The 19,077-nt window shown below is 47.3% G+C and overlaps 1 protein-coding gene across 1 annotated transcript; it reads right to left on the bottom strand.

The window, feature by feature from the left end:
* Positions 1-3,719: 3,719 nt before the first annotated feature.
* hs3st3l (heparan sulfate (glucosamine) 3-O-sulfotransferase 3-like) lies at positions 3,720-15,159 on the bottom strand. The gene is made up of 3 exons (XM_070926865.1): positions 14,678-15,159; positions 4,581-4,810; positions 3,720-4,108 (listed from the first exon to the last, which is right to left on the bottom strand). The coding sequence occupies exons 1-3, from the start codon at positions 15,157-15,159 to the stop codon at positions 3,720-3,722; spliced, it is 1,101 nt and encodes a 366-aa protein (XP_070782966.1).
* Positions 15,160-19,077: the final 3,918 nt, after the last annotated feature.

Raw genomic sequence — 19,077 nt, 5'->3', positions numbered from 1 at the left:
TGGAAAATGTACTCCTTCACACCATTGACCGTTTTTATTTTGACAAGGTTGTTCCAGACTAGCCGAAGTGGGGGGGGGTTGGGTATTACAGCTTAAATACAAATTCGTCGGCTAAACATTGAGATATTACAGTGTATTATGTAACCTCCTTGAAAGAGACTTTCAACTTCTGTCAAACTGTTGATGTCTTTGTTTTTACTCATGTTAGCTTGCTAACTAGCAATATAGCTAGCTAGGTTACAACAGCAATGCACAGATTGAGTTGCTAAGTACAAGCTAACGGACAGCAAAAAACTAACTAACTGGGAACTAATGTTTTAAGGGGCCCACAGTACTTCTCTGTGCTAGCATAATTTTTACATTAAATTAGACCTTTTTATTATGATCAAATAGTATAACTGTAAACCTACTGCATAGGCATTATTACCAAACCAGGTAAAAAAAAAAAGATTCTTGACCTCTGTGTTTCTAACGTACTGCTTACGGCCCCGGTGAAAGTTCAGCTTTCCAAAGAAGACGGTTATAAAGGAGATGATTCTTCCAGCGGCCTTTAACTCGCTCCGTCTTTTTTACGGTTACCGTAAACTCTCCTGTTCCTGCTGTTTCAAAGCCCTCCAACAAATTCCCCACCAAATCCAAACGCGTTAAGCGCAAATGGCAAGATAAGAGTTGGCAGTCTCTCCGGCAGTGGTCCCAGGTGTTTGCAGGGACTATACTGACGTCTCAGAATTGATGCGGCGATGATGTATTGATGCTAAAATGTTACATGTAGCACCTTTTTAAGAACCAGCGCTCAACCACGCACCCATATCTTTTAGCCACTGGCGCTCACCACGTCGACCCTACAGTTGTGTTAGTAGGCGTAAACTTACAGTATGCCACTGCAGTACACCATAGCGATACTGCTATGAGGGTCACTGCGCAAAAACCCTGTGAGTTAAAAGGGGAGTAACGCTGAAGACGGGAGTAACAAACCCGGAGCCGACTCAGTACAAAGATGAATCTCTGCGGAGAGGACAGTGGCCTGGTCAGTGGTCCCCCTCAGCCAACGCTCTTCCATCCGAAACTAGCGCACTCTACTGACTCTCAAGCCTCTTGGCTCGCTGCTCACGTTGGATCTTATTCATTGAGGGAAAATGTACAAAGTTGCTAAAGCGGTGCGTCCGTGACTTCGAACGCACATCGCCAGGCAGCCCAGTGATCAGGAGCTCCACATATTGATTCTAACGTGGCACGCATACTGCGCATTGGAGTGCTGATCCGCTGCCTCCACCCAACATGCGGACCAAATAGCATTAAGTAGCTTAGAACACACCTCGTCAAGGTGTTACTCCCTTGTACTACAGTATTTACAGAGTATTTGTCTCACCGTAGAAGGCGGGAAGTGACAGAAGGTGGACCTGGGGACTGTTGCTGCACCCACACAGGAGTGTGGGGCGAGTGTTGCATGGGTGGAGGTTGCCTATAGGTCATGCTGAGTGCCTTTACTTACAGCAGCATGCCTCTGATCAAACAGCATGCTCTGTGCTTTAGAGGAAACATGTAGCTGTCTGTGCAAACTGCCAAAACCCGTCAGTGAGAGGAGCGCACGTCTTTTGAAGCCCTCTGTGTAATATTTACTTGATAATGGGGTACTTTTCTTATGGATTCCCACAAATTGTATTTGGTGGAGAAAGACAGACCAGGATTGTTTATTTACAGTCATTTTAAGTGCATTTGAAAATGTGTATTATATATTTGCGTATCTTATTTATTTGTTCAATTCAAAGTGAAATGTATTGTAGATAATATAATTCTTCAGCCTGGGTTGCATTATATGCCGAAGCATGGATTGTTGTGTCTTTTTGTGTATGTCAGACTTAGTTACAGTGGTGCTTTTTTGTGTAGTGTTCTTTAGTTACATTTTTTTTGTGGATAATTATTTGCAACTTAATGTATTGATATGACTACATTTCTATGACAAAAAATATTATTTAAAGGTAAAGAGGAGGGAACATCATAATAATAAAAAAACAAAAAGCAACTTGTTTTTACCATGTTTTCTGCTGGACCCTTTTCCCACCATTCTCAAACGCTTCCTGTATTGTCCACAAGATGGCGACATTGTCTAACTCTGACATAAGCAGAGGCGACGTATGTCTTTTCTCTCGGCCATTTTAAACGTTTTTGATGAAATTTGCTCTCTGCTTATCATCTTAAAGTCAGCCATATATACAGAACACACATACAGTTCTGTTACAGATGAAACATTTTAATTGCCATTTTTTTACCCTTTAAAAATTAGAATCACCCACACAGACCAACAGTACAACCAATGCAAACAAGTGCATTACAATTCACCATTAAGTTCATTTTATTTGCATTGTTAGGGGGACCAGACTTGCATTTTATCAACAAGGCTGTTTGTAGGCCCTACATCTCTGACGGGAACAGATTTACATTTGCAAAGCAATTGCACTAATGTTGCCTGCACTCACATTCAACATAAATCTAAACCTCATTCATTAAGGCTCAATAAGCCCTTTAAACAACAGCATTTTTGTAGGAAACAATGAGGAAAAGAACAAATGTGAGAAAGATCAGGAGTGTCAGAAAAAAATCAATTGCAAGCCCTCTGCTTAAAAATAGTTTTATTTTTTTTTATGCTTTCAAACTAGTGCAAATACATGCAAACTGAACAACCCTGTTTACAGGCCTTCACACAGTAACAGTAAAGCCTGAAAGCTTCATACATCACATTCAGAGAAATGGCCATTGATAGGGTGACCTTCTCCCATTGATTTGACCTGGTCTTGTTTTGGTTGTCCTCCAGTGGTCCCTTTACGTCTGTCAGGGTACAGTAGGGTGGTTTTGCAGCCGGATGCTAACCTAAGCCTAGCACATAAATGTGCCAACAGGCGAGGAGGCAAGTGATCCACACCAGTTCCCCTACATCCATTTATCCACATTCATTATTCAAGAATACAAAACCACTCAGTCAAATCTGAGCTCATATAAAGATTCTCTGGCTCACCCTTCTGCTGCTCGCCACATAAAAGATTCACCCCCCCCCCCTTTCAGGAGCAATGCTTGGAGGACGATACTCAATATGTATGCACTGATTGCCCTTAAATTCTTAAGCAGTGAGACCGAAGAACAAACAGGTAGAAAAAGAAAGTTGTGGAAATTGCGGAATGTGAAAACGCGTCTGTTCTGGGTTCATTGTGCCACTACAGCCTACCAACTAGAGCGTCAGGATTAAACTGCAGACCAGAGACACTAAAAGCTACACTGTGCATTTCACCATTCAACTTTTTACAGCCGTAACCTATAGCAACCACAGTCACGTGACCAACTTTGCACACAAATGCTTTATATAACAACCTGGGGTAGGAACAAGTAGCCTACCAAACAAAAAAGGTGCGAGGGGACACCCTTGTTTAATACCACAAAAGCGCCTCTTTTACTGAACATCTATGATAGATAAACTGACTCTGCTGTCTTTCAAACACTAGAACAAGATGATCGGTTGATAGGGGTGAACGTATTGACACTGGGGTTTCATTATCAAGTCTCTGAAATGTCCCTCTGCTGGTCAGAAGCAGATCGTTGCCTCTGTTCTCGGAATCTTTTGCACTCAAGTCTTTGCATCTGTTTCAGTCAGATGGACGATTTGCACAGGCTTCTACCCAAAGCAGTGTAACGCTAAGAAAATCCTCTAGTTCCACACGATAAAAGGGTCACTGCCATCCAAAGTCCTGGCCCGTCATCTGATAGAAGCGCTGGTTGTGCGGCTTGTAGAAATCCCTCAATCTCTGCATCACCTCCGGGTCGATGGAGGCGTGCGTCCTCCCTTTCGTCTTCCCCAGGCAGTGAGGTTTGCTGCTGCCCTCCGGTTTCTTCAGGCAGGGGAAGCCTTTCGTCTTGTTGAAGTAGAAGTGCTTGTCCGTGACGATCCTCTGGAGACCCAGAAAGTCCTGGACTTTGCCCAGTTCTCCGGCCGGGTCGGAGATGAGCCTCTCTCCGCTGACCAGATGGATCTGAGCCCTGGGGAACCAGGCCAGCCAGCGCTCCAGGTGCTGGGCATACAGGCCGATCCACAGCGGGCTCCACAGAGAGTCGATCTGACCTAGAGACAAAACAGAGATATTCCAAAGCTCTTTATTCGAAATCATCGTGGCTTCTGTCACCATCGTCGCTGTACCTCATAAACCAGCAGTAGAATTTCTCTCCTGCTCCTGGTTTCTTTTTGTTTCCATTTCAACACATTTCCTATTACAGACATTATTACTTACTATACACTTGAGAGTTGCTCCGAAATGTTCCTCTCACACTTAGCTCTAAGGAGGAGTAAGCTGCTTCAGCGCATTCTTAAGCACGACTCTGTTTTTGCCCTTACCCGCTCATGCACAATAAAGGAAAATCAAAATGTTGAGAAGGATAGAAGAGACTGATATATACAACAACAACAAAAAAAGCTCCAGGATCCAGCCAGTGTCATATGTGAGCAGCCAGGAAGACACCAGCTCTGTCTGTCTTATGTAGCGTCATACTGAGCGCGCATGCTCAAAACACTTGAACTCAAACAGCAGGATCCGTACCTGTGGTGCGGTTCTTGAAGGCGAGGCTCTCAAAGGGAGGGATGTCGGGGGCCTTGGAGATGATCTGAGTGTAGTCAGATATGGCTCTGGTCACGGGGTCACGGACCACCACAATCAGCTTCACGTCCTGCGACATAGAATGGACTCGTGCCGGCGTCTCCACGGTCACAAAGTAACGAGGCGTCTTCTCCATGACAATCTGGCCGTCCAGGGCTTTGGGCATCATACTTCTGGAAGTACAAGAAAAATATGTTGCAAAGGCAAATTAGGGGCAAAATACCATGAAGAAGAAGAAGAAGAAGAGCAGAAGCCGGTCTCTCGGTCATTAGCAGCATTTGATTGTTTTATATCGGACTGCAGTTGCAGTTTGTACCGGGGTTACTGTAAGACTGACCTCACAGTAGTCTTACATTCATGAGTGGCATGAAGCTGATATGATATGCAGGCACCATTAAATCGTGAAGAAATTGGCAGATTGTTTTGCACCACTCCATCAAATGGAAACACCGCAGACATACTGTGTTTCATTTTGTGCTAATTTATTTCATAATTCACCATAACATATGGTGGCAATAGGCTACAGAAAAGCTGGTTGTAAAGGAGAAGTTAGCTTAGCTTAACACGAGGACTGGAAGCCAGGGGAAACAGCTAAATATAATTGGTTAATTCGTGAACTTTAGAAGCGCGGTTAAGCAAATGTTGTTGTTTTTTTAGCTTTGGACAGAGCCAGGCTAGCTGTTTCCTCTTGCTTCCAGGCGCTATGCTAAGCTCCCTGGCTCTTATCCATATTTAGGCTATTAACGGACAGATATGTGAGTGCTATCGATCTTCTCGCCAGGAAAGCCGGTGAGTGTACTTCACAAAATGTCAAACTGCTGCTTTAAAACTGCACATCCTCCGTGATGCCTTTGCGGCAACACCTTCTCCCGTTAGTCACTTTGACAGACGCAGACTGAGTGTCAACAGAGTAGATCCCCAGTGCTACATAAACACAGGAGTCTTTCCTTGAATCTGTCTCGCTCTGCTCACCTCCACCTCCGCACCAGAAGCACAGCAGATGGGACTCATTTAGAGATAAATGACTCCAGAGGGCCCACAGGACCGTCTGGGGACTCGGGGACATCTGCCAACACACCTGACTGTCTGACCAAACACACACACACACACACACACACAGCCTCGGCGGCGTGGCCATACACAGCTCTGAATCAGCATCTCGGCTTGATTACGTAAACTGAGCTTGAAGGTCCACACCAGTGTGTGTTTAACGGTTTTATCTCTTTACCTAGAAATCATGTATACGTCATATTGTGTGGTGTGTGTGTGTGTGTGTATTTACTGCGTCGGATTACATAATACAGTTATAGTTTGATAGTAGAAGCTAATGGCTGCTGTTCAGCCACTGGTTTCCATTCATTTTCTTAAGACATGAACGGTAATCAATGGTTGTCGAAAATGGCCAAACAATGACTTGTCCAGAATTTGACCACCCAATCAATGAAATCCTCTGAAATGAAATATACAGAGCAGAAACTGACTTTATTACTGCAACTGACCGTGACGTTGATTACTAATGGACTCATTACGGCACAGCACCATTAAGAGACCACTCCCCCCCCCCCCCCCCCGTGAAAGGTGATGTCGCAAATTGCTGTTTCCATTTCCAAACAGTGGAGCAGGCTGTAACAAAAGCCTATTTAAACACCCGGCCCACACAGAGCAACATTAGCATTCATTTTGAGTTTTGTTTGCGTCCACCTAACGAATACAAGTCCAACATTTTTGCCTCTGTTTTGGTCTCTACCAACTCCTGAAAAAAAAAAAAACATGGTTCCTCAGCTGCTGAATGTATTACATGAGGTTTTATGGTTTTATTGTTTTTTTTTCGCTTTTTTTTTCATTTGTTTCTGTCTCTTTCACACAGTCTCCTATTTTAGGGATGTGTCACAAAGCTGGGAGAGTCAATAAATAATGTTCCTGAGGAGTTATAAAATGAGACGTTACTAAAAGAAGGGCGGACAAAAAGAGACCAGAGGGGACACGCACGGCTGATACAGTGAGGACAGGATGCTCTGGCTGTCCCCTGGTATCGGCTCGGGTTTCAGATGCGCCTGCAACGTTACCTCCTGTCAATACGTCCACCCCCCCCCCGCCCCGAAACCGGCCCCACTTTTATGAATCTGACACACACACACACACACACACACACACACACACACACACACACACACACACAGTGATTTCATTGGATCTGATCGGTGTGAGGCAGCGCTTACCACCACTTAGCCTGAAGACTTCCCCTTTAACTCCAATACCCTGAGCAGGAGGAGCCGCACAGTCTGTTACACACACACACACACACACACACACACACAGGCAGGAAGCACATGCACATACGCACACACACTGCAAAACACAAACATACACTCATTAGTCAAACATTTGCTATCATGCTTCTGGACTCCAAATGGACCCCATCTCTCATGCTCTAAAACACACACATATATATAGAAAAGACACACACACACACACACACACAAAAAAAAAAACAAATCACACACACATACACACAAACACTCTGAAGACATATTTTTGGATTTTTACCAGACCCTTTTAAAGACTGTGTGTGTGTGCGTGTGTGTGCACTCATCCGACTGTGTGTGTGTGTGCATGTGTGTGTGTGTGCGCGCTCATCCGACTGTGTGTGTGTGCGTGTGTGTGTGCGTGCTCATCCGACTGTGTGTGTGTGTGTGTGTGTGTGTGTGCGTGTGCGCGTGTCTCAGAACATTTGCTAGAGTGTTTTAAATGAAAGGAGTGGGTGACGGATGAAGGAATGATGGGAGTGGATACAAACGCACCTCCATTAGCAATCTGTCTGTGAGCAGCCTCAGAGCCAAGAGCCCCACACCATTATCCAGGCACAGAGAGCTAATTACCGCCCCTAAGAGCACCGTCAAAAGAAAAGATTTATTATAAATATGCTTCTGCCGTAAGATTAGCACAGACACACTAATTGACGGACAAAATGGCTGTTAGTTTTTCTAATGACTAAATATGACCCTCATCCTACTTTTGGCATAGAAAACTTTGTGAGTCCGGGGGGGGGGGGGGGGGGGGGTTCCATTTCTTTCCCTGAATAAATGCAGACTGGAGCTGTGTTAGCGCCACGTTTCCCTGCACGTCGTTAACATCATACTCCTCGTGACTCCTGGGTTTTCACGTGTGAAAAATTAATTACAAACAAATACAGCAAAAAGTTGTCTGAGGGACAATTGCTTTGCGTGTCAGCTAATTAGTTTAGCCCGTTCATGATTGCCAACGTCGTGAATTAATTGAAATGGTGAGAAAAATCTAAAAAAAGGTATTGTATTGTTCATCAGGTCAGTGTATATTAAAATGTTTTACTTGTTTTATGCTATATATGTAATTATATTGTAACTCTAGATTTATGGACTAAAAATGGAAAACTGACCCGAGTACCTGGGTAGTTTTCATTTCTATCCATGCTGTGGGTGGACCGAGACTGGGGAACCTGCTGCACAGCGATGGCTCAACTGGCACTCGATTGGTCGGTGTTGCATCACTAACAGCCTCCCAGCAATCGCGGCCATTCACTTACTAAGTTTTTCGGCTTAACTAGTACCAGAAGGTCTGGCTCAACCCACTATCATTCTGGGAGAGGGGAAAAAACACTCCCACAATCACGCATCGCCTTGGGTGGCGCTGCACCCGGGATGCAGGAGGACGGTGCCCTTGCAATATGGTAACGCGCCGATAGTGGGAGGGGAGGGGGATTCTGACTGAAATAGTCGGACAATGGCAGACTTATCCCAGCGGTCTACGTCCGGCGAGTCGGGCTACTGCGCATCCAATCAAAACTGGGGCCATCCCATCTTGTCACGTTGGAATGTGAACGTTCCAAGAAACAGGTCATGATCTGCCGAGTCTATGGTTAAGCTTTGGTCAAGTCTAAGCAGCTGAAAGCATTTGGTCGAGGCCAGGGGACGATCATGGTCATGGTCCGGGGTAAGAATACATCACCAGTCATCATCAGTGTTGACTGTCGACAGTTTCCTAAATCGAAGGCACTTGACTTGTTAACCCAACCAGTATGTCTTGCAACGGTGCACCAAACATCACGCTACTTCCACCTTTGAGTGGGCCGTGAATTACTCTGGCTTGTCGTGAAAAAGGATAAACATACGGCACTCGATTTTACAAGCCTAAACAAAAGGTCAATGTTGTCGCATATCTGAAGAGGGCAGTCTCAGGGTAGCGGGGGTGAAGTGCTTGCCCGCTTCCGCCGGGGCGGGGTCGATTCCCGGCAGTGTTAATTACTGGCCGGGGTGGGAAGCCAGTGAGGGATCTTCTTCTTGTTAACCGCACTGGTGACTCCTACTGGTTGGCCTGGGTGCCTGCACAGTGGGGGGAGTGGAAAAAAAGGGGGGGGGTGGGTATTAACCTCCCGAGCATTCAGGCCCATCACTGGCAGGTGAATAGAACCGGCTGGTGACACCATGTGTTACAGAGGAAACCCCCCCCCCACCCTCCACCAAAAAAAAAAAAGATGGCTCAATTAATTGGCAGTTTAAAAAGCCTGTTTTACCAACATCCTTACACTCCTCATTTACTATTGAGTGCGAGATCAAACATCCAGTATGATGAACACAGGGATTATCCCACAGCTTATAATAAGCCTCCGTTTGCCTTTGAGGAACCTCTCTTGTGTCGTCCGTTCCCCAATATTTCCGCAGGCCTCCCCGGTGAATTACCTCGGGCCAGCCAAGGCCACTGGCTATTGATCCTATGAGGGCTTAGGGTAACTACGCGTAGGCGGGTGTGGATGGTGTGCAACCAGGAAAAGTAGGAATTGTGTGTATTAGGATGGGCGCTGCTTTCGGGGGGGTGTGTGAAGCGAGAAGGTGTTGTGTGTAAATGTAAGGGGACGGACCGAGAATGGTAATGCCGCACTGGGCCTCAGCTGGGACCAAGAGTGGCAGGTGGAGACCGGGGGAGCCAGGACCCTCTGGAGCCATCAGTAGCATGCTGTGTCATGTGATGTGTGTGTGTGTGTGTGTGTGTGTGTGTGTGTTAAATGTGAAGCAATTGCACTGTTCATCACATGTACAGCAGGAATATATGAGGCAAAGGATAGGGGGGCTTGAGGGAGTGCTGGATCAAAGTAAAATCTGGTCCGTTTATCTTTGATGTTTGATCCAAGGAGGAAACAATAACCAATCAAAGAGCAGAGTACTGGCTGTGTTCATTATATACACCTGACTGCTTATTCATGAGTCAGATGTAAGATTTGAGTGTGTATTTGCGTGTCCGTTTGCATGCATGAGTGTGTTACCGTGTGTGTTATTGGGGGACCGCTCATCCATTTCCTCTTTACGGGGGACCATTAAGGGGTTGGTCCATTGTGGCTGTGCCCTGTCCACTTCCAGGAGACATCCATCATAGAGGGGCCCCAGACCCCCACCGCCTCCGCTTCCCATGCCCCAGGGGAGGGCCTTAATGAGTGCCAGATCGCCCCACCCGTCTGGGCCTTATGGTGATCACCTCCAGTACAGTACGGGGACAGGACAGACCACACCTGAACCCCAGTTACACACACAACAAACTAAACTCAGCGGGGCAGCCAAAATCAAATCTGTCCTTACAGCTCGGATCACTTCACACTTCAGCACAAAGCTGTTGTTTTTTGCAGTGAAGAAACTAAAAGAAAGACTAAAATAATGGATTCCCCTCTTGCTGGTCAACAAATCGGATTCATCAGAAAAATCTGCCTATCGGTGTTTGCTGCTAATTCCCGCCCACTGAATCCTGCTGGACATCAAATGTTTTGGCAGCCATTCTTCCGTGATTTGCGCGGCAATTATGCTCCATTGTACAAACACAAAAACACAAGTAGCACCATGTGCTCCGTCATAGCAGGACAAAGCCGCCAATGTATGGGTATGAATTTAAAAGCCTCCCTAAACGAGTCCAATATGAATTGCAAATTGAGCTGTGCCATCAGAGCAGCTGACGCCAAAAAGACGGGGGTAATTTCGGCCCTCCCCTCTCGTCATTGTATGTCCTGAGAGGCATCATGTCTCCAAATGAATTAAAACTAACTGAGGGCTGAGAGATGGTCTATGTCGTTAACATCCAAACACAAATAAAGCTCAGGGACTTCCCGGCTACGCATCTTCATGTACGGTAGCTTGAAAAAATCTTCTCCCTGCAACCCACAACGATTCCCAAGCTGATGAACACTAACTTTTGCAACGAAGAGGAGGGTGAAATGACGAGGGTCCCACCCGTGGAATTTTAAAGGTTTTGGAAAGGAAAAACAAACGACGCCACCAAGAACATATGAAAGAGACGTGTTGCCTAAGTGAGACGAGACGAAACCAAAGAGAGAGTGGTATCACCCAAAAAAACAAGTGCAAAAGTGTGAGGATGCCCTAATGTAAGCTGCAAACGTTAGACTGTCCGGCTAACTAGCTTACTACCGAGGGTGACCAGACGTCCCGGTTTGTCCGGGATTGTCTCGCTTCCAAGCTGGGAGTCCCAAGTCCCGACAAATATCTGTCCCGGGTTTTCACCACCACAACTAGAATAATAATCACTACATTATTTGGTTTTTGGAAGTTGCGTTTGCTGAAGTCATCGGCTATTCCTGAAATCTGTTTCTGTTGCAGCTTTCGCTTCAGTCTTTCAGCATATAATCACGTGCGTATGTTCAACAAACTCACGCTGAGAGATTCAATGTTAGCATTTTTTGAAAAATGTGACTTCTTGGAAAGGAACAGGAGCAGCAAACACTGACAATGCAACCTATCAGGTTAAGGCCGTGCCAGTAACTCTCGCTCAATAAAACATCGATAAATCTCGCTGTACCTCGGGAACAAAATACAACCTGCCCCACTTTCTGCAGGACAGCACGGCCCCCAGACTGTGACAGAACCTGAAGAAGTCACAAATACACAGCCCAGCTCTGATGACAGTCCCACCGGGTTGAAGCAAAGGTCAGCGGAGACGTGTGAGGTTGCGGCAACACTGACTTCACCCTTTGACCTCCAGCTCACCCGAGCCTTATCTCGTCTCCCTCTATTTTATCTCAACCTTCTTTTCGCCGTCCGCCCGTCATGCCATCTTTCAGAAAGAAGTGAGATGTGAATTTCCAGCTGAGCAATTTTAATGGATTCCTCCAGAGCTACAGTCAGAGAAAAGGCTGTGTGTAACATGACCCCTGTGTGCCTGTGCGGGAGGAGGGGGGGGGGGTTATGCCAATGTAGGATAAAGCTTCCTGCTAATTGTAACAGAAGCCGAGCTGACCGACGCTAACCGCTCTAATGCTGGAGTCAACCCAAGGTCAGGGCGAGGAGATAGAGCTATCGATCCCAGACAGCACAGCAAGGGGGGAAACTTCCAGGCCATCTCGGAGCGCATCGCAGCGCTGTTCCAGATCCAATCTCCGCTCCAAACGCCATTAGTGGATCTTTGTCAGGGGCTCTGATCTCAATTGCCCCGGTGAAGATAAATGCTGCTTTGCTCTCGGACAGATTCTGAGGAAGAGACGCTGCATCTCATCCTCTCTGATGTCGTCCGTGATGGGGTTTGAGAGGGAACAGTATCTGCACGTAATGGCGACTCAGTGAGCGCTACAGCTGACCCTCCGTTTGCTGGGCATCAAAGTGCACCATTGCCTTGAGGGATGATTCTGGTTTAGTTTGAACTACATTTTTATGGCCATAGCTCATATCAGCAGTACACACATTGCATTTAATGAGTTGATTGCCAAACAAAACAGACAATTATAGCGCACGATGTCTGCTGGAAGCGTCATCACACTCTCAGAGACTCTTGATGGGCCGCCACAACCTGCCAGGTGAGGGTCACGAGTCAGTAGACTGCTTCCGTTAAGAAGCGCATAACACAGCTAAAAGGCTTTGCAGCAAAGGGGAAAAAAATGCAGTAAAGTGTGTTTGTTTTTGGCTTTTTCTTCAGTCTAGCGCAGCGCTCTATCAAATGAACAAAATAAAAACTACCTTTCATGAATGTTCAAGCCAACGTAATTTATAGTTAATCCCATTTAAAAACCACATTTAAAGGTTTCCTTCGGGAGTTTCTCTCTCTCATTTCTTTACGGACAGAATTGTCCATCCGTCTCTAAAGGCTACCACGGACTCCTGGCTCCACGGATACCACCCAGCGTGGTCCGTAAGAAGACACTGTACAGCTCACACAGCAGGTAGTGGCCAGTCGGCTGTAAACCTGCTAGCAGATTAGCTCAGTTAGCATTAGGGCTAGCTCAGCTAGCAGCATGTGGCAGTTCGTCTTCTTTCACAGTTCACAGACTGACTTTCTGGTACAACTTTCGGGTGTACTTTTATTTTCCCGCCTGCATAAAGTGGTTCAGTAATCCGGCTAAACGGCTCATCTTGTTTACAAGCTGTCTATGTTTTGTTTTTTTTGTTTTTTTTACTTTGGCGAAAACAATATTAATCATAACTAATAGACGCAATAGACAAAACCGCAGAGGTAACGCCCCAAGTTGTCATGAACTTTGAGAGACGAGAAAATATGCAGAAAAGTGATAAAAGAAGAACATACACTAAAACTTTAAAGGCATTTTGCAACATCTTTTTTCTGTTTGAGCTGACATGAAGACGCACATCCTTTGTCAGCCTGCGTGCTCTGTTTGTTATGAGCTGGTGTGAACACATCATTAACTCCCGGCGTAAAGTGACCCGGAGTCAGAGGTCAATTGACAGAGCTGACAGTGATGTCAAGTGGCTCGACATGCCAGCGAGCCCCATCTGGCCCCGGGGTGGGGGGTGGGGGTGACAATCTGGTGTCACATTCGCATCACCTGGTGTGACGCACACACGCACACACACAGCCGTCATGCTGCACAGCGTTTTTTTTTTCCAGGACCTCCACATGTTTTCCAGCTCTGTTGACACCCATGACATGGCAGTGTGTTTCTCCAACTCCGCCTGTCTGCGTGCGCGCGTCACGTCAACGCCAGAACCGCCCGTCCAGGAAGCCCAAAATTCATCCCTCCACTTTATCTCTGTCATAGCTTAAATTGTTGCTGACATGCCAAAAAAAAAGGCTCCCAGAGCTGTGCCAATGCCACCATTGAGCCCCAGTAATATACCTTAAGCTGGTTAACAGCACGCCACGTGGCCCATATTTGGATGCATTTTTAATCTGGCATATTTGGAGCAGTTTGCAGGCCTATAAATATATATATATATATATATATATATATATATATATATATATATATATATATATATACACACACACTTACAGCAGGTGCAGTCACAAAATCCCAGGGTTTGTTGAAAACCTCCATCCTCAAGAGTTGACTTGAGTGACTTGAATCTGGCTCCCCTGAATCTTATTCATGTGGGCGTGTGTGTGTGTGTGTGTGTTCTGTGTATTTCCAAGTTTTCATGGAAAAAGGCTGAGAACAAAGCCACATGACAACAGTAACATCTGGCCCAGGCTCCGGAGATGATTACTCTGCTGCTCTGCGCGAACTCATCCTGCAAGGCCCCAGTCTCTCTCTCTCTCTCTCTCTCTCTCTCTCTCTCTCTCTCTACTGTGTACACACACACACACACACACACACACACACGCCCCAGCAGCGCAGGCACACGCGTGTACACATGCACAGATTGGCGTGGCCAGATGGCTAGAGTCTCTTTGACTGTCACCTAACCCTCCGCGGAATAGCTGTGGATATGTTTGGGTATGCAAACAGCACAAAGAGATTCGTCTCTTCCATGGTGGAAGCTGGGGGGGGGGGGGTGTAACTGGCTCTGCGACTCAATGATGTTAAAAAATAAAAAATAAAAAAAAAACTTCCTACAAACACACACAAAAGCCAGGACTCAAGCGAATGACGAGGGGTGGGTGGTGGGTGGTGGGTGGGGGGCGTCTGTCACTAAGTTTTTCGGCCACAATGAGACAGATTCTCCTTTAAATACAAAGTTCAATAAAGGAAGGAAAGAAATAGAGCAACACAATCTAGACACTCGGTGGTGCATTCAATGACCTCAGTGAGATGGATTCCCTGCGTAACGCGTGCGTACCTGTACCAGTCCAGCCCCCGTGCGTAATGCCGGTCGAAGAAGTGCGGCTCGGACCCCAGGGCGCGGATGTCCGGGTGGAGCCGCAGGAACTCCAGCAGGGCCCTGGTGCCTCCCTTTTTAACCCCTATGATCAGAGCCTGGGGTAACCTCCGAGCGGCTGTCCACTCCTTCCCGGAGCCGTTCGCCTCCGGCCCCGGGTGGCCGCTGAACGCGCCCTCGCCGACCGCGGCGGTGACCTCCTCGGTGGCGTTTCTCTCGCGCGGCCATCCCGACCCCGACGCCGGGAACTGGCGCGCGGGCGGCCCGATGTCGGAGCTCTCCGCCAGCTCCGACTCGCAGCATCCGGTGAGGAGATAGACCAGGGAGAAGCAGAGGACGCTCAGGGAGGAGGCGATGGTGAGCCGGTGGAAGAGCCGCCGCAGGTCCGCGCTCGGGTGGTGATGGTGGTGGTGGTGGTGGTGGTGGTGGTGAAAGGCTGCCATCCCTCAGAGACCCATGTGAGGTGAGGGGCCATTCTACCACAACTTCGGCTCACATCCCGTCATACTCCGACGCCGTGAACACACCGCTAACTCTTGGAGAGTCTCTCTCTCGCTCTCTCTCAGCGCGCGCCGCTGCTCTCCGCTTCCTTCATGTTGCGAGCCCAGAGCGCATTGAGCATCCCCCCCCCCTCCTCCTCCTCGCCCCCACCTACAAAAAACAGCCAACCCAACGCGCCCGCTTTAGTAAATAAAGGGGAACTATAGTTTTTGCGTGACATCCAGAATGTGCGCCCATTTACTCACCCACCCGGGAGTAAAGCTCTAATGTTGGAGCCGGGATCTCTCTCTCTCTCTCTCTCTCTCTCTCTCACTGGATTACTCTGCCTCTCTCCACCCCCCCCCCCCCCCCCCCCCCCACCTTAGATTGGACGGTCATGCCCTGAGGCTCCTATGATTCCAGTGTTATTTATTGGGAATGGGTGCGCAGATGATAGTCAGTCCCATACCCTCACACGTGCCATCATTGCTCTCATCTAACGTCACTGATTGGTCTTGGGTCTGTCGCATGTTGTGCTGGGTCTTCTGCAGCTTTGTTGCCTCTCCGATGAGTAATACCCGTAGGAGCGCTCTGATCAGCAGATCCAGGAGCAGATCTATCAGTAGGTAAACAAGTGTGGGTCATTGGTGCCATTTGGAGCTGGGGTTTTTTTTGTTTTGTTGTTCTTTATCACACCCAGGTCTCTAAGACTGATCGCATAATTGGCTTAGTGGTCAGGCAGCATTAGACTACATAGTGCAGCTGCCGATAGTGGGCTGATCCTGGCCCCAGAGGACGGGATCAGCCACAACATCTCAGACTCACACCAGCAAACGTGAGATGGGGCGATTCCACTCCATTTCCTCCTCTCTGCGGATTCTCAGACTCAGTGACAGTGATGTTCCGTGAGAGACGATCCGCCCATTCACTGGTTTTGATCCAGAGGAGGAGGAGGAGGAGGAGGAGGAGGCCGGCGCCTCCTGAGTGGACGCTTTGTCGCCTGTGTTAACGGGAGGCGTGCGTTGTTGTGTTGTTGCGGCCTCCTGTTAGGGCAGCTCTGCAATGCCGAGCTTTTATTATTGCAGAGTGCGGAGCTAAGGTACGTATAATAGCTCATGGGAGACTCATTAGTTCCCCCTTCCAACCACACACACACACACACACACACACACACACACAAATACGCACACACTTGATGTTCCATTTGGCTTACCCCCTGTCATTATCCCATAGCAGATGTGACCCGTGCCATAAAACCACTGCATTGTCCTGCAATGAGATCTGCCGCCCGTTTTCAACAAGATAAAACTACGTGCTGAAAGAAAAAAGGGAGATATTATCAATTATCTATCAATGCTGCCGTCTCATTAACACTTTGTTATTGATCAGCTGCCATCAGACTGGACACACTTCCTCAGTTAAACCAAGAGAGTTCAAGCCCCGACCTGACTGAGATTGCCCCCCCCCCAAAAAGGAAGGAATGCTCCAGGCACGTGGCCTGTTTATGGTGGAGTTTTCATAACTAATTATATACTTTGTTTAATTGAGTTTAGTTTCCGAGGGGCTTACTGAACCGAATGATGTATACCCACCCCCCCCCCCCCCCCCGAAAAAAAAGTCTGATGACTTTGTAATGAAGTTTTTAAACGTCCAAAACCAACACTCTGAAGTATTAGTCCAGTAAAAACTCTATGCAGTGCTCAACTGACCCTGAAATAAGAAAATCATTATGTGACCCCAATTACTCAATAACGCTCACCACCAAAGTCACCCTAAAGTATCCCCGGTGCTCCACCATGACATGACAAACATTTATGAAGCGGGGCAGAACCAAATTTATACACAGACGTAATAAAGTGTCCGCCTATAAAATCGATGTGTTTCCTATTGTGTGCTGTTTGTTTTTTTTCTCCAGCGCCCCTCCATGGATCACGAGACGAGGTCATCAGGTGAGGTTGCACGTCTTTTGTCTGCAGCCGCCCAGCAGATTGTTCCGTGATGAAGTGGTCGTCTATAAAAGCGCGACCCCCCCCCCCCCCCCCCCCCGCGCCTCCCGGGGTCAGGGCCGGGGGGCCCAGGCAGTACTTCATTATCCGACGCGGGGACGGGGCAGGCTGATTAATACGCTCCCGCATCCCAATGTGTGCAATGAGGAGGTTTTAGAGACGTGTGTCTTAATAAACTGAGCTCAGTTTTCTAACGCTTCCCTATTGCAAAGCTCTAGGATCCTCTTTAAAATCAACATACATCGTCATCAACCCTGCATCTGAGTTTGTCTGCATCCTTCACCCCTCCCCCGAGTGACAGCCTAATTAGAGTTAAAGTAATGGTGTATGTAATCAAGGCTAAATTACAGCCATAAGTCACTCAGTGGAGAGCCCTATACCTGCAAAGCCAATCACAGTCGCAAACTAATGAACCGCACTCACTGACCGCTGCCCTGACCATCCATTTCAAACGGACCTGGTATTAACTTCTTGCAGCGCCACGGGCCATGCTCTTAAAGGGTCAGTTAACCCAGTTTACCCCCAAAAAACTGCATATTTTTCTACTTATCCCTAGTGGCATTGAGAGGAAATCATTTGATTTGGGTGAGCTGGCCCTTTAAACCCGATCTGCCACTAGTGGCACATGTCATAGTGTTTTTTTATGCAGTCAATTCTGTTCAAAATGACTTATTGTCAAATGCTCGTGATCTTTTTGTGCAACCACGAGAACAGAGATTAGCAATAAGACGGCAAAAAAGACTACGAGAAGTGCAACCGGAGATTATGGGAACATATCATCTGGGTTTCCGAGCGATCAGAGACGCATGCATCGTGGGGGGGGGGGGGTTAGAAAACAAACCAGAATGACCGAGAGCTAAAGAGGAGATCAACATTAGGAGCTGTTTCTGTGCCATGGACTTAAAAAAAAACTGTAAGGGATGGAAAATGTTCAATTCCTTCCTTCAAAACAACCTCATGAAGTCAACATGGCGGTTATATCACACACAATTCACTGTTTTTAGAGAGAACAAAAAAATCCTAACGAAGGCAACAGCGCAACGTTGTTGAACCAGGGTCGAACCAATTCGTGTGGCCACCACTACGAAGGACTCCCCATTGACTTTCCATTGGCGTGGTGCCGGTGTTCTGACAGTTTACGCTACCCGCCCAGGATGAACCACCACTAGCTCGTCCTGTCTAGACTAGTCGGATGAATCACTCTCACTCGTAAGGACCTACCCTCGCAAAAAACATTGTTCAGTAGCTACTCATGTCAGATATTCGCAAGAAGCAGACATACAGTCCCTATAAATAGGATTAAAAGTAGGGTAGCGCATTCTGTCAGGTAGGAAAAATCAGTTCGAATGGACTTCTACCTCCATAAATGTGGTTAAAAGTAGGTATAAATAGCTAGCTAGCTCTCCGTCAGCGTAAATCTAGCCATTTACCACGGTGACAGTGCATATTCATGTACTTTATGTCCCTCAAATCTCAGTGTGAAGGCTTTGGTTATTAATACGGTTGTTTCTCGGCGTAATTTCAGTGACTAAAGCCATGTTCCTTGTTTGGAGAGGTCCCGTTGCCATTCAGTGTTTTCAGGCTGCTGGAGTGCCATCAGACAGCCTAGAGTGGATCAAACAGTTGGCTAGGGTTAGGGTTAGGGGATTAGCTTAGCCTAAGATTACCGGGCGATTCGGTCAAACCGGTATAGATGTCCGTAGTGGGCACGACAGCTGACCGACCAACCTCAATTTGTCAAGGTCTCGCGAGTGCAACCCACCCACACAAATACACTGACGCATGAACTACGCGACTACCCACACACACAGGGACTGTGATTACACCCCCAACCCCACCCCCACCACATATACGTGAGTGGTCCTCGCACAAGGC

Source organism: Enoplosus armatus, chromosome 20, assembly GCF_043641665.1.
Source record: "Enoplosus armatus isolate fEnoArm2 chromosome 20, fEnoArm2.hap1, whole genome shotgun sequence".
Taxonomy (NCBI): domain Eukaryota; kingdom Metazoa; phylum Chordata; class Actinopteri; order Centrarchiformes; family Enoplosidae; genus Enoplosus; species Enoplosus armatus.
The sequence above is the reverse complement of the archived record's forward strand: the minus strand, read 5'-3'. Positions and strand labels throughout refer to the sequence as shown.

Coding starts and splice junctions, on each gene's coding strand:
- hs3st3l (XM_070926865.1), bottom strand. CDS start 15,159: ATGGCAGCCTTTCACCACCACCACCACCACCACCACCACCATCACCAC. Junction 4,811..14,677: donor CGGGGGCTGGACTGGTACAG/GTACGCACGCGT, acceptor TTGTACTTCCAG/AAGTATGATGCCCAAAGCCC. Junction 4,109..4,580: donor CTTCAAGAACCGCACCACAG/GTACGGATCCTG, acceptor TTTTGTCTCTAG/GTCAGATCGACTCTCTGTGG.